Source organism: Poeciliopsis prolifica, unplaced genomic scaffold (genome assembly GCF_027474105.1).
Source record: "Poeciliopsis prolifica strain line A6 unplaced genomic scaffold, Auburn_PproV2 SCAFFOLD017, whole genome shotgun sequence".
In the NCBI taxonomy this organism is placed as follows: domain Eukaryota; kingdom Metazoa; phylum Chordata; class Actinopteri; order Cyprinodontiformes; family Poeciliidae; genus Poeciliopsis; species Poeciliopsis prolifica.
The window spans coordinates 3676392-3690151 of NW_026562392.1; the positions used below are offsets into that span (position 1 = coordinate 3676392).

At 42.4% G+C, this 13760-nt stretch overlaps 2 protein-coding genes across 10 annotated transcripts in view; both read right to left on the minus strand.

Moving 5' to 3' along the window:
* Window positions 1–592: 592 nt before the first annotated feature.
* Window positions 593–9082, minus strand: pnisr (PNN-interacting serine/arginine-rich protein). Of its 4 annotated transcripts, none has more exons than XM_055041927.1 (12): window positions 8997–9082; window positions 8442–8553; window positions 8130–8315; window positions 6784–7028; window positions 5369–5552; window positions 4702–4892; window positions 4459–4599; window positions 4268–4367; window positions 3678–3731; window positions 3140–3325; window positions 1313–2390; window positions 593–926 (listed from the first exon to the last, which is right to left on the minus strand). In XM_055041927.1, the coding sequence occupies exons 2-12, from the start codon at window positions 8530–8532 to the stop codon at window positions 893–895; spliced, it is 2490 nt and encodes an 829-aa protein (XP_054897902.1). In that variant the 5' UTR covers window positions 8533–8553; window positions 8997–9082; the 3' UTR covers window positions 593–892. The 4 variants fall into 4 exon arrangements, with proteins under 4 accessions (XP_054897902.1, XP_054897900.1, XP_054897901.1 ...); XM_055041925.1 differs by having other exon boundaries at window positions 1313–2393; XM_055041926.1 differs by lacking the exon at window positions 8997–9082 and adding an exon at window positions 8617–8976 and having other exon boundaries at window positions 1313–2393.
* Window positions 9083–10963: 1881 nt separating this feature from the next.
* The window catches only part of usp45 (ubiquitin specific peptidase 45), a 36873-nt gene continuing 34076 nt past the window's right edge, over window positions 10964–13760 (minus strand). For 4 of the 6 annotated variants that reach the window (XM_055042144.1, XM_055042143.1, XM_055042149.1 and 1 more), the window contains one exon: window positions 10964–13169. In XM_055042144.1, the coding sequence (XP_054898119.1) occupies window positions 12744–13169 (426 nt within the window). In that variant the 3' untranslated portion in view covers window positions 10964–12743. The remainder of the gene's footprint in view (window positions 13170–13760) is intronic. The other 2 variants (XM_055042146.1, XM_055042145.1) reach the window with 1 other exon arrangement.

Consider the following 13760-nt stretch of genomic DNA (forward strand, 5'->3'; position numbering starts at 1 on the left):
ACAAACATGACAGAAACTTGTAATTGATATTGTTCTAACACACTTCACATGTTTGTTTGTTTTTTGGTGTTACAATTCAACACTGATATTTCATACATCTTTTTGCAACCCATAATTAGTTATTGAACAGTCATGTTCCTGTTTTGGTCAAGAAACTATCGTATTTAACCCTTTTCCTGTGTTCCCGTATTATAGCAATAGCTGCCACGTCTCTGACAGTAATTTTAGGGGTCAACTGATAAATAATCCCTTGACTTTTGGTCCTCAAATGATACTTCACTTCTCTAGGCCAGTTGATTTGCTCTTGAGCAAATTTGAATCTTTTCTCAAAGACAGCTTGGCTTCGTATTGGAGACTCGTCACTGGATGAGTCTTCACCATTTCAGTGACTTTTCATCAATCCAATTGAAACCGTTTTGTTTCTCTGGTCTTGAATTCCATTTGAAAGGTGTCTGAGATTTTAGATGATTGCCTAGCATATTTAGTCTTATACACATCTTCAATCCTCTAACTTTTTAAATCCAAGGTACACCGGTCTTCATCTTCATTAAAGCAATGACAATAGCAGCATTTAAAATTACATGAGACAAAACAAGGAAGAAAACGGCTTTATTGGACATCGTACAACGTGAGAAGGGAAGGAAATGTTCATATTATGTTTTAAAACGGTACAACTTCAGATTTTAGTGTGATTAAACTCTGCATAATGAAATCTAGCATTCAAAATGTATTGTTCATCAGTCACACTTTAAAAATTACAGCATATTTACAATAAAAGAAATGTATGAGGGGGGTGTTCACCTACACAACTGCCTCTATAATGAGACAAGCCTGCTCAACTCATGGAATTTTAAGCGGGTAAATGCACAGATCCAGATGTCGACTGTGCTCCTCAGCGTTTGCTTCGATGGGATGGGGATGCGGACCTGGAAGAGAGGCGGATGGCGCGACATTAATGATATATTTAGCGCTCAAAGTATACGCTACAACATGCAAAGACAATATCTGCTTCCCAGCCATCATAGCAAAGACACTAAAGTGCTATACGTCTCTACATAGGAAACTACCATGAAGAAAGTGCAAAGCAACAAACAGTTTTACATTTTACTACGAAGATCCTCAAAGGCAAAAATGACCCAAGGTGTATTGAACATATGGCATAGAAAACCGTCATAAGCCCTGTATTGCATAACACTTGATTTTACAGTTGAGCACTTTGCGGCAACGACAGTCAACATTTCTCTGAAAATACAAATTCAAGTGAGACACACAACAAACAGAGTAAGTAGAGGGAATAAAAAACGAATACTACCTTGATCGTGACTTAGACTTGTGTTTGCGGCTTGCCTTCTTACCAGACTTGTGAGATTTTTCCACCGACCTTGACCGGCTACGTTTGGATTTCTTAGATTTCTTTTCCTTGCTAACTTCGGGGCTGGGGGATCTACTCGAGTCGGAGTCTGAGCGCTTCTTGCTAACTTTGCTGGAGCCTTTCTTAGACGATTTGCTATCTTGCCTAGAGCGCTTGTCGCTCTGGGAGTCTGTCAAAGAGTCGTTCTCTTTCCTTTTCTTTGCCTTGTCGTTATCCTCTGTAACAGAGGTTCCTTTTTCCTTCTCCTTGTCTTTGGATCTAGGCTTCTCTTTCTTTTTGTCTGAATCTTTATCTCTGTCTTTATCTTTCTTTTTCTTATCTTTTTCATGGCTTCGACTTCTGTCTCTCCTCCTCTCCCTGTCCCTGCTGGAGGCCTTTTGTTTGTGTTTGCTGCTCCGACTGTGACTGCTGTCCCTGCGCTCCCGGCTCCTCTTCCTGTCCTTGTCCCTAGCTCTGTCTCTGCTGCGACTGCGGCTGTCTCTGCCCCTACCCCTGCCTCTGTCCCTGTCTCGCTCCCTGGACCGGGACCTACTCCTGCGGCTCCTGTGCTCTCTGGAAGCGCTGCGCTCCCTCTTGTGGCGACCTGAACGCTCTGCGCTGCTCCTCCTCCTGACCCTGGCCTTCTCGCTGCGGTGCCTGTGGGAGCTGTGGCTGCGGCTGCGCCGCCGGGCTTTGCGGGACGAAGAGCGACTACGCCGCCTCTTCCTTTGCGGGGACAAAGACCGAGAGGAGCTACGGGAGGATGCAGAGGAAGACGAGGACGTGGAGGAGGAGCGGGAGCTGCTGTGGCTGGAGGTGGAGCGGGAGCTGCTGCTGTGTCCGTTGGCCGGGGAGTCGCTGCCGCCTCGCCTCGATAGTTCCTTCCCTCGGCCTGAGTGCTTGCCCTCATCACTACGGGACCCGCGCCTGTCTACCACAGACTCTGGCTCCTTCTCGTTTATTTCCTGTTTGTGTACATTTTCTAACTGACCCTCATTGTATTCCCCCTTTTCTCTGCTCAATCTCTCCTTCGCCATCTCTTCTGGAAAACACACAAAGAAAGATTGAAAACAAATGTAAGAAGAACCTTAGTTTTAAATAAAGTTGTAGTATGTCGTTCTCACTTTGTATAATTAAAATTTTTTCATTAAAGATGCAGTAGGTGACTTTTGTAAAAATGTTTTTTACATATTTCTTAAAAGCACAAGAACTTGCTTGACAGCACTAAGACCCTCCTCCTGGCTCTGATTGGTTGTTTCTAACCAAATTGCATTTCAGTAGTTAGCACAGGAGAAGACGGGAGTAGCTAAATGTTTTCAGATTATCTGTCATTCTAGTGTCATGACATAATTAGTTTTGACAAATATGTAAAAAACACATTTTTATAAATGTTACCTGCTAAAGCTTTAATTCCTTTTCATGTAAACGCATCCTTCAATATCAAATTAAGAGAACAAAGGACATAAGGAAGAAAAATCTTTATAAACCAAGAAAACAATGAAAGAAACATACATGGTGGAGGAAGTTGAGAGAACACAAAGAAAGAATCATATTTAGTGAAAGAGAGGGAATTACAACTATCTTTTCATACATGGAAAAATCCAAAAGGAAATTTCACACTTTCAGGCTTTACTGGAACTTTTATTTTTTCTAAAATGTTTCACACTACATCTAGTCGTAAAATGTCTGAATGGAAACTTTTTCTTCTTGTGTTGATGTGAGACAACAGAAAAAAAACTATTTCTTTTAAGTGCTTAAAAAAAAAAAAAAAAATAACTTGAGACTCACCACGTGCAATCAGAGCTTCTTGTGCCAGTTTTTCCTGCAATTCCTGCTCTTTACGGCGGAAGGCGTCCTGCTTCGCTCGGATGCGGTGGTGCAGTTCTTCCTCGTCTGTCTCTGAAGAGTCAGACCCTCGAGCGCTGCGAGCGTCGTCGTCCTCGCTTTCATCTGAGCCGTAGTCACCAATCCCGCCTGCCACAACAGAGCCCCCCCAGACCGTTCAATCGTTGGAAGGAAAGCGAGATGCATTCTCACACAATTAGGTTCCAAATAATAAAACCGACTCAAACACAGGAACCCCCACCAAAGGCACTTAATCCTATGTAAATCTGCAGGCTTCACTGATAAATCTAAAAAAATAAAATAGAGCATGCTTTTGTCAAACTAAACAGAAAACATGTCTTGAACAACCTTAAAAACTAATATTTTGCCATTATGTCTTCAAATTCTTATTGTTTTGCCCAATATAACTCCAAACCATGATTTCTAAGCCCCCCCACCCCTCCCGTTCTAACCCCCCAGCGACAGAAAAAGAGGTACTCACTGAGACCGGTCAGAGAAGCCAGTGCACTTGACTGTGCCAGCTGTTTTGCAGGAGCTTTGATTCACATCAACAACAGGAACAACATGTTAAAACACAAACTGCCATTGTCTCTTAATGGAAGAGAGTTGCTAGAGAAGGGGCCACAGATTTAGCACTAGTCACAAGAGCTGCCGTTGGTAACAAGAGATTAAAGCAAAAATGAAAATATGTACAAAAAAAAAGAAAGAAAAATAGAGACAAAAAGAGAGGGTTAACAACAAACTTCAAGTCAAACAGGGAAAGAAACCAATCTGTACTAATGCAGTAACTTCAATGGACCACGTCACTTGCTCCCCCTAGAGGTGAATTCAGTGACTACAGACACTTTTTTTTTCATTTAGCTTTAGATTCTTTTTAGATCATTTATCAGAGGCATGCTCTCTCTCCATCTGGTGCATTAGCAGAGAATGGTTAAAAAAATGCATATAAGATAAACTCCATGTGATGCTCAATTAATTTTTACATGTGACTAGATTATAAACATTATTATGCACATCATTTATCTGCAGACTTGCTGGTGATGATATGGAGAGGGAAAGGGGCAAGCAGACCTCGGGTGGCTTTTCTGTGGGTATCCCTGGCAACGTGCATGATCTCCTCGTTGGTGACCGTGAGGAGGATCTCAGTCAGGAGAGTTTTAGTGATGCCCATCTGTAGGAGGGATGTAAACAAACAGGTTCGTGTTTGACATGGCTTCGGCCGGCAGTTTATGACGTTGGGATGATGTGACGGAGGGACCGACCAGCAGCTCCTCCTTTAACTCGTCCGTTAGTTCTGGTTCGCTGTCCTCCGCCGGCGGAGACGGGCTGCGGGTGGCAAACTCTCGCTTCACGGTCATCTTCTCTTCGCTCTCGTGCTCGTCGTTGCCCTCGTCGTCGCTGTCCTGATTTCAAAAGTTAGCAGAAATTGGGAGTCGATACTACTTGGTAACAAAAAGAGAATAACCCAGACAAAGTCCAGCATCAAGATCCAAAACGATTCTTACAAATTTGCTCTTGCGGGGCAAACGGGGCCCCTCCCCTTCCATGCTGACTTTGTGTTCTTTCCTGTCGTCCTTTTTCATCTCGGCGCGCTCCTTCTCCATCCGCTCTCGCTCCAGCTTCTTCTGCTTCTCCCTGTCCATCTTCTCCAGACCCTCTCGGATCCATGCTGGCAGCGTGCGACGCTTCACAGCGTCTGAAGAAAGTCAACATTAACGATGCAAGTTTTTAATTGGTCAGGAATTGCCATCGAATAATCACATTCATGTCTACATGAGATTTTCTTTTAGCTCGTTGACTTTTCACATTAATTTGTTACGGCAAAACAGCAACAGTTTATGATTTCTAAATATCATAAACTGAAAATTAATTAAATATCTACAGATGAAATAAAAACACCTGAAAATTGGGATGATTTTTTAAAACTGTTTTTTTTTGTACAAGCTCATATGTGAAAAGTGACCAGACAGACTGTCTATATAAATATTGAGCAGAATGAATCTGAAATCAAAAGGAAAATACATCACTTTCTTCTTCTACTAATATGTGTGTCATGGTTTAAATGGTTTTCTTCCTGAGTGTCCTGTATTTAGCCCCATCAGCTGGTTGTGCTGGATTTTATTTCTGATATTTAGGAATATCACAATAAAAAGGACAAAACACAAATCTCACCTAGAGGTGCTAGAGGAGCCAGAGGAGCCGGGGCCTCCGGAGGCTTGACGGGGAGCTGGATGGGGGATCGGGGCCGGTCCCTGAAGCCAGGCGGTCGGGTGTCCCGCCTGCTCTGAGGGGGGCCCTGCCAGTACGGGGAGTGAAACCCCGTGGGAGTCGGGGGGAAGGACGGAGCGGCACCGTGCTGCGAACAGACGGAACAGGCTGAAAATTAAATACTGGACCAAAGCAAATGGAGCTCATCATTTCTTCAGATTGTAGTTGTTAGCTAGATGGACAGATTTCCTACCGGAACCTTCTGGAAAGTCAACGGTGGCCCTCGAAGGGCTTTATCTTTACATCTGGTTGTCATTTGTTACTTTATATTCAGAGAATTAAAGTGGCTTTTGATTCAGACTCAGCAATATATTCTGCTGCAAACTCCTACGCTGAATAAATACTTGTCATGTTGAGATGATTCTTTTTAGAGCAGCTAATCAAATGACGTCTGTAGTTGAGCTGCGAATCTAACGATTATCTTAGTGATTGAATAATCAATCAATTATTCTATTTTTAATTGTACTTAAAAAATACCATGCTATATAAATTTTCATTCAAGACTTTTCTATACAATATTAGAAATTAATTCAAATATACAAATAATTCACTTCCCTTTTTAAGTAAGAAAGTAAATATTTTATGGCTTGAATTCAACATAGCATTGTTTAAATCTTTTATGCTGATTATTTTTGGATTTAACAGATTAATAATGACATTTAAAAATGTGCATAATATGACATTTTAAAAAAACATTTTTAACAGAATTTGAGCATGTGTAGCTAAAACTGCTACCTGAGGAGTTTTAGGTGAACATATTCATAGAGAAAGAAGAATTCTTTGTTTGTCTTGAATCCAAAATGTAAATATTTTTGGTATAGTTTTGGCTTAATCACTGCTCTCTGTGTGTTTTCCCTTTCAACAAATCCCAAGTCTGAGTCAGTAAAATTCAGTTAATTAACCGGTTACTAAATTAGTTGACTTCAACAATAAATTCATCACAATTAATTTGATTAAGGGTCTCGGCCCTTCTCTGTTCTCAGAGGAACATAAACTATTCGTGTTTGCTGTCTCAGCAAATCCTCTCCGTTTTTCCTAATGACACGATGGACGTCCAACTTCTACAAAAAGTTCGGGTGCCTCACTTCATAAGCTGAAATTTGCAAAATGATTCAGAACATCTGCAGCCTGGAAACTTGAACATTTTATGAAACACTCCAAACATGCAGAGTGTAAAGCATTACGTGTGGACAGAGTCTCTGACGCAGCTAGACGCTGGCGTCCAGCACAGACGTTGTGGACTGCCTCTTCCTCTGCTACTCGCTTCTCACACTAAAACCCAACAAGCTTCAACAGTTTCTACCGCAGCATCTGCATACCTGATAATCAAACTGGTTCATGGCCATGGGGGCCATGGCGTAGCTGTCGGGCTGTGCCCCATACCCATGGCTGTTCTGGGGGTAACCCCCGCGGTGGGCTTCAGAGTTGAACTCCACGCTGTCCTGGCTGTTGCTGTCCTCGCTCGGGGCCACCACGTCCATCGGGCCGGACCCCGGAGGAATCCAGGGCTGCTCGGGTGGGGGCGGCGGCGGAGGCGGAGGGGCCTGGCCGTGTATCCCCCACTCTGCAAAGCAACATGTCACCTTTACTTATTATATCCTTTCCGCAATTTCCAGTAAATCTAAATTTTTGTATTATTTTTTTATTGCTTGAGCAAAAAGAGATTTTAGTTTTTAACAAAAGTCTTTTTTTTTTTGCCTTCAAGGATTACTTTTGACTTAACGATTTTGGCAAGCACAACAAAAAGTTTGGACAGTGCTGGTCTGCCTTTTGTGATTGTACATCTGCCACACCCTCTAAGAGTCACATGGATGCAATATGCATCAACAATTTCAAAAAATAGAAACTGAAATCACTGCCTGTTTTCATAAGCACGATTTACACAGCTGCCTTATTGGAAGAGGCAGGTAGTGACAAGTTACATTTACTCAGATTTACTTGAGTAATTTTGGAAAAGTTTTACTTCAGCAACTTTTTTTTTTTTTACTTCTGTTTGAGTAATATTTTAAAACAACACTGCTTACATTTGTCAAAAAAAATACCTCTGGTAACTTCACTGAATGAACAACAATTTTCTTAATTAAACCTGCACAAGACACAATCACAGCTACACAGTTTATGTGAGAATGAGACTTCTTGTTTTCACCACCTGCCTTCTTCTGATGCCAGTTTGTATCTGATGATCCTCCCCTACCATCTGGAATTCAAATGACGATACAGTAAAATGTTTACATTGTCGATTGTTACACTGGTCTTACTAATCTAGGTGTTCCCTGATCCAAGTTTTACAATTACTTTTGGTTTTCTCCATCACATGACCTGCATTTCTGAGAAGCAGCAGGACAGAGAACTGCTGAAACACGAGTTATTACATTTAACAACATTCACAGCAAAGGACTAAGTTCACAAACCTGAAAAACAGCCTTCCCTGAACGCTTTTTCCAAACAATTCACTACAAATGTTATAAATTAAATACTTAAAATGTCATATCAAAACAAAGAGTGAAAAAAAAGCTAAACCTAGCTGAGCCCTTTAGGTATGTGTTGAATCAGAGACGCTTTAGAGTTCTGATCTTTTAGTTGGAGCAGAACTGACCTGAGAAGTGGCTCTCTAGAAAGCCTACAGTCAAATCAAAGCATTCTCCCAACCCTCTCCAGCGTTTACCTGGTTGCCACATCCGTCCAAACCCTGGTTCACCCTGAAAGGCTCCATGATTCGCCGGCGGAGCAGGTGGACCAGAATCATGGCTGGGGAGATCCTGACCATTGGGCTGAATGTTGTGCGGTTGTGTTCCTGTTGACTCCTTTTGGGCTATCCAGGCCTGTGCCAGAGCAGCCCAGTCCACTTGACCTAAATAAATACCAAATAAACTCAACATATCAATACACAATCACAAACAATCGCGCGGCGTTTTTCTAATTGGAGAAAAGAAAGAGAAAAAAAAATGTTTAGGACGTGAACGCATCTTTCACTGACCTGGGTCATGCTGGTGCTGGAAGGACTGCATCCACTGCTGCTGGCTGCTCAGAGGCCACTGCGGCCACGGCTGTCCTCCCTGGTCCCACATCTCTCCTCTCCGCAGTAACACCTGCAATATCCCGAATAAGTGACATTCAGGTTTGGCTAAGACGACATGCGCAGGCTAACACACCTTCCTCTCGCCAACAGCCAGAAAAGCGCCAACGTAGCCGCTGGCTCACTAGCTAAAAACGCCGGGGATTCCTGAAAACCGCTGACAGTTTTTTCAGCTGGATACAGGCGAGGTGAAGCGAAGAGTCTTGTGTCACGTTGACGTGCGAGACCAAAATAAAGCGCACGGGCAGATGAAATGCCAACCTCCAAGACAGCCTCGAACATGGAGCTAAGGAAGCTAACATCGGCTAATGTTAGCTAAGATTTAGAGCTCGCCAGGGACTCGGTTGTTATCTCTAAGGCAACACGGGAGCGAGTCCGTGGTCCGTCAAGCTGTTGAAAGGGGAGCAGACGTCAAATTAAACACGCGTGCTTTTCTCAGCGTAACACAATTCCCACCTTTTCCAGTCTGCTTCTCTCCGGAGATGCGGTTCAAATCAAAATGGCTGCAGTTAGCAAGAAGCTGTACGGGAGGAAGCGGAGCTGTGCTGCCTTCACTGAAAACTGGGAATGTTGAGACTCAAGTTTAGGAGCGGTAAAGACGTGTCACGCTGCACGTAAGCACAACGAATTAGATTGTATGTTCAAAAAGAAAGAAGCAAAATGAATAAATAAATAATGGTGGGACTTTCTTAGAGGTGAGGTTTTTTTTGTTACTTAAAATGTACACAGCTTTCATATGTCAGGATTTTCTGTTTCAAAAAACACTTCAATAAAACAAACAAGGAATGATTAAAAAGAATATCAGTCAACTAAATATTGAGCCAGACCAAAATACTTTATTTGCTTTTTAGTGGTGGATGAATTAAATACTTTTTCTGTTGGATTTCACGATGTGATGTTAAAAAAGTCAACGAGCGCGCGGGGCATCTAAACGCAGCACCAGTACAATCTTTGGTGGGTGAACCATCACAGGCGAATCAAAATTATAGCGGGGCCAAAGCAGAAGAGAGCCCCCCTGCTGGCCCCTTTCTCTCCGCTGCGCTGCAGCTAGCTAAGAATGTCATAAATACTGAGGTCAGTTAGTATGAGCACAGTTTTCCTGTAATTCTAAGTAATTTCCCAGCCATTAGCATGTTGAGCAGTTGATTGACAACATTAAGAACCTCCTCCTGGCTCTTGACTGGTCGTTTTTAGTTTGGGATCCATCTCCTCTACCTCATTGGAGGCGGTAGAGGAGATGGATCCTTTCACATATCAGGACATGATGACAGCTTGAACAAGTAAAGAAAATATAAAAATGGTATACATATATACTGCTCAAATAAATAAAGGGAACGCTCAAACAACACCATATAACTCCAAGTAAATCAAACTTCTGTGAAATCAAACTGTCCACTTAGAAAGCAACACTGATTGATAATCAATATCATCTGCTTTTGTGCAAATAGAATAGACAACAGGTGGAAATTATTTTTATATTTATTTCATTCATTCAGATCTAGGATGTGTTATTTGAGTGTTCCCTTTATTTTTTGAGCAGTGTATATAGCCTATATGTAGGCCTACATAGGCTATATATATATTTTTTTTTAACAAAAGTTTTCTATTGTAACTTTAATCTACACTAAATGCTTACTCGGGTTGTCAAAGTAATCGCTTGCCAAGCCCTGATGAAGCCTTTCTGCAGGTGTTGCCCTGCACACCACACCCTGAGAGGAACGAGGCCCCGGGCGCGCGCCGTCCGAGTGCGTCGACGTTAGCGCGAGGAAATGTGGGAGGTGAGGCCGACAGCGACGGCAGATTGGATGGCGAAGAGGACAATTTTAACCTCCGCTGCTGGTAGAGGCAGCACTCCAGCAGCACCTCATTACTTTCCTCCCAGTGTCTCACAAATTGTTGTAGGGGGGGAAGGGAAGAAGGCACGCATTTCATTAAGTGAGATTAAATCACGTCAAAACGCCTCAGCAGCGTCTCCTCCAGCTACACCCCCCACTAACCCCTTTAAAAAAAATAGACAAAACACATTTCAGGAGGGATTTGCAGTTTTCGTTGGTGGCCGCGTGACACCCGGTTCCAGCTGTGTGACAGGCACGTCGCCGCGCGCGAGGAGTCGGGAGAGGACACGCGCCGCGATGCTTTCCGACGTTGCCCTTTTCATGATTCCACACCCACCTCCTCTTCACCAGCTCGCGACATGTTCCGAAGCAGTGCTGCTCTGCACCCGTCACGGCCGAGAACAGGCCGCGATGGGCGGGATGCGCAGTGACAGCGCCGGACAGACAGACAGACAGAGAAAATAAAAAAACACACACACAATATGACAACAGTTTCAAAGTAGGAAACATAAAATCTGTCTTGACCTCTCTTTAGCAAGCTCCACAAAAAGATGGAGTGGGGAAAATGAAGGAGTCCTGCAGACTGTGCAGTTCATAAATCAGGTTTATTTCCATACAATGAGTTTTATACTGATTCCAGAAGGTTCATTGAAGAGTTACAGGACTTCAGTTTTTCTTACTTTCAATTCAAATGGGGGGGGGTTGGGGATCTTTCACCCCTAAAGCACCATGAGTTTTTGTACCATCTCTCTTTTATACAAATTACACACATTTTGTGCCGTTTCTGCCGACAGAAAATTCTACACACTGTAAATAAATAAAACACACACACACATCCCTGTTTAATTTACTCTGCAAGTATTTTATTCTCATCGCGCGCACGTTTGTTAATATGAAGGCAGAGGCACTGAATTCATCCTTTTTTTCTTTAAACTGAAGGTCGTGACCCGATAGTCTGATCGCTCTTCATACATTGGTGGCAAGTGACTGGCGAGCAAGCGAGAACAAAAACAGTACTCCGACGCCAAAATAAGGCAATACATTCATTTCCCCTCCAAACCAGCCTTTGTGGATTTCTTTAGATATGAAGAGTGTTTAATTTTGCTCGCTCTTATGGAGGAAGATAACATCTGCAGCTCTGTAAAACACATCATTTCTGCTTGAGTGCTTTTAGTCACAGCAAGCTCCACACCCGATGCAAAAATGTGTCTTTGGCAAACTCGGTCACGAAAGTCTGACATTTGTGCATTCCTATGAAATAAAAAGCAAATAGACTTAAGAGAAACTGCTCTTAAAAGGTAATACAATTTGTTTTTAGTAATATTAGCAGGTTTCTCATTATTACCAACACAAGGACAACTTACATTGATATGTTTCTGTCTCATAATGTATTGTTTTGTCCTTGCTGTACAGCAGAAAGAAAAAAAAAGACGTAAAGAAATATCAAGAAATGAGGAGTCGTCAAACTTTAGGCTCGACCAATCGGTAATCAGATGGCGATATGTGGCGAGCAATAGGCCCACACCTGAGTGTTACCAGGTCGCTCTAATTAAGAACAACCTTCAGAATAGAAGTTGTTTCAGAGGGAAGAAGACTTAACTTTATTTCTCTTTTTTTATTTTGTTTCATTCGTTTCCCCGCTGATTGAACACATAATGACTCGATGTGAAGTTTTGCTTCGCAAGGCGGGATGAACGCAGCCACACACATACCTCTAATCAACTTTTTGAAGCAACAAAAATTGTATTTTAAAATAAATATGAGGTAAAATTGCTGATTAAGTCGTTTTGAACTTTTCAAAGCATAAACCGGAGACTATTAGCGTAACAGAAGTGACATTTTCTTCCATTTTGCCAGGATTACTGAATGACAAGCAAAATTGGACCCTGTGTTCTTCTGACAACTACTCTTTAACAAATGCCCTAATAACCCACAGCGACCTTAAAATTGAAATAGCGCTGCAGCTAATCTCATACCAGACAGTGATTCTCCTCTCGCAAGTGCATGATGGGATACAAGCGATGGCAACGTTAAAGAAGCTGCAGACAAACAGATCTTGGAAGAGCAACTTGGCAATATTATCGTGTAATTCAGAGTAGCATAAACACAGACACTATAGACGAAATATATTGATATATTTACTGTAACTGCCCAAACTGATAGTCGTAGCACCTTTCAGCTACATTCATTTGTCTTTCAATCATTCATTCTGACACACAATGTATTGACATCAACAAGTCAGTGCAGACTGCGGGTAGGCATGCATTGATTCTGCTAGTTGCTAGTTCGTTACGGTAGCAAACTCCGTCATGCGTTTTATACCTTCAGGAAGGTATTCAGACTTGCCGAGATTAATTAGAAATACCATCTAGCGCCAAGTCTTTCTCTGAAGCGCGCTCCCAGGAGACGGGAGATTTGAATTCAGGATCTGAGATGAAATTCTAGGTAATATCCAGATGGTGTCGACATTTACTTTTTCTCTTTTTCCTTGCATATTCTTCGTGTTTGAAAATGTCCAGTTAAGAAGATAGACGCTTCCCTTTTTTTTCTTCTTCTTCTTCTCTTCCTGTATTCGAACTGCATGAGGAGCTGTGTTGAGGTTTGTTTTTTGTTTTTTTTCTAAAACCAAAAATAGATCAAAAGAAGCAGAGCGATGCGGAGGATCACAGCATTTCCTCGTAGAAGAGCAGGTATGCCTGAGAGCTGAGTACTCTGGACTCGGGTACAGTCTGAACGGTGGTGTCGCTGACGTACACCCACTGGCCCTGGGAGCTGCCGCCGGCCTCCTTTGCACCTAAAAAACATGGACAGCGTCAGCATCGTAAAGGTCAATAATTACTGACTTAAATCAAGCTCATATCCTGCTAAAAAGTTATCAGGACTTTTCAGGAACAAAAACATTATTATTGGTCAAAATCTGAATTGGTCTGTCGAGCTTTTCAATCGGTGACCGGCCAGAAAACTGCAATCAGTGCACTCCTACTGGAACTATTCTACAACCGCTGAAGGTAACAAAAACCGAAGAGCAACATCTAAGGCAGTGGATTCCTCACTTGCTTCAGTCCAAAAGCAGAAAGAGTTACAAGGAAGGGCTTTTAGGGTTAATCGAGAAGAAAGCAACGGCGAAACAACATTTTGATGATTCCCAAGACCTCTTGCGAAAATATTCCGAGGACCGACGAGACAAAAGTTGAGCTTTTTAGAAGGTGTGTGGAAAATCTGGCAGGAAATCAATATAGCACTTTAGAAAAAGAACATGATATGGAAAGTTAAACCTGGATTCAGAAGCTCCACAAGGAGAACATCTGGTCATCAGTTCCTGACCTCACGCTCTAGTGTGCTTTGCTTATTAAGCAGCATAATAACCCAAAGCGCTTCAGTAGTT

Bases quoted from the DNA above. Each gene is read 5' to 3' on its own strand.
- pnisr (XM_055041925.1), bottom strand. From the start codon at position 8,532: ATGTGGGACCAGGGAGGACAGCCGTGGCCGCAGTGGCCTCTGAGCAGC. The intron at 4,893-5,368 runs GTGAGATTTGTG...GACTTTCTTCAG, and splicing joins GGCTCCTCTAGCACCTCTAG to ACGCTGTGAAGCGTCGCACG. The intron at 4,368-4,458 runs GTCGGTCCCTCC...TCCCTCCTACAG, and splicing joins AGTTAAAGGAGGAGCTGCTG to ATGGGCATCACTAAAACTCT.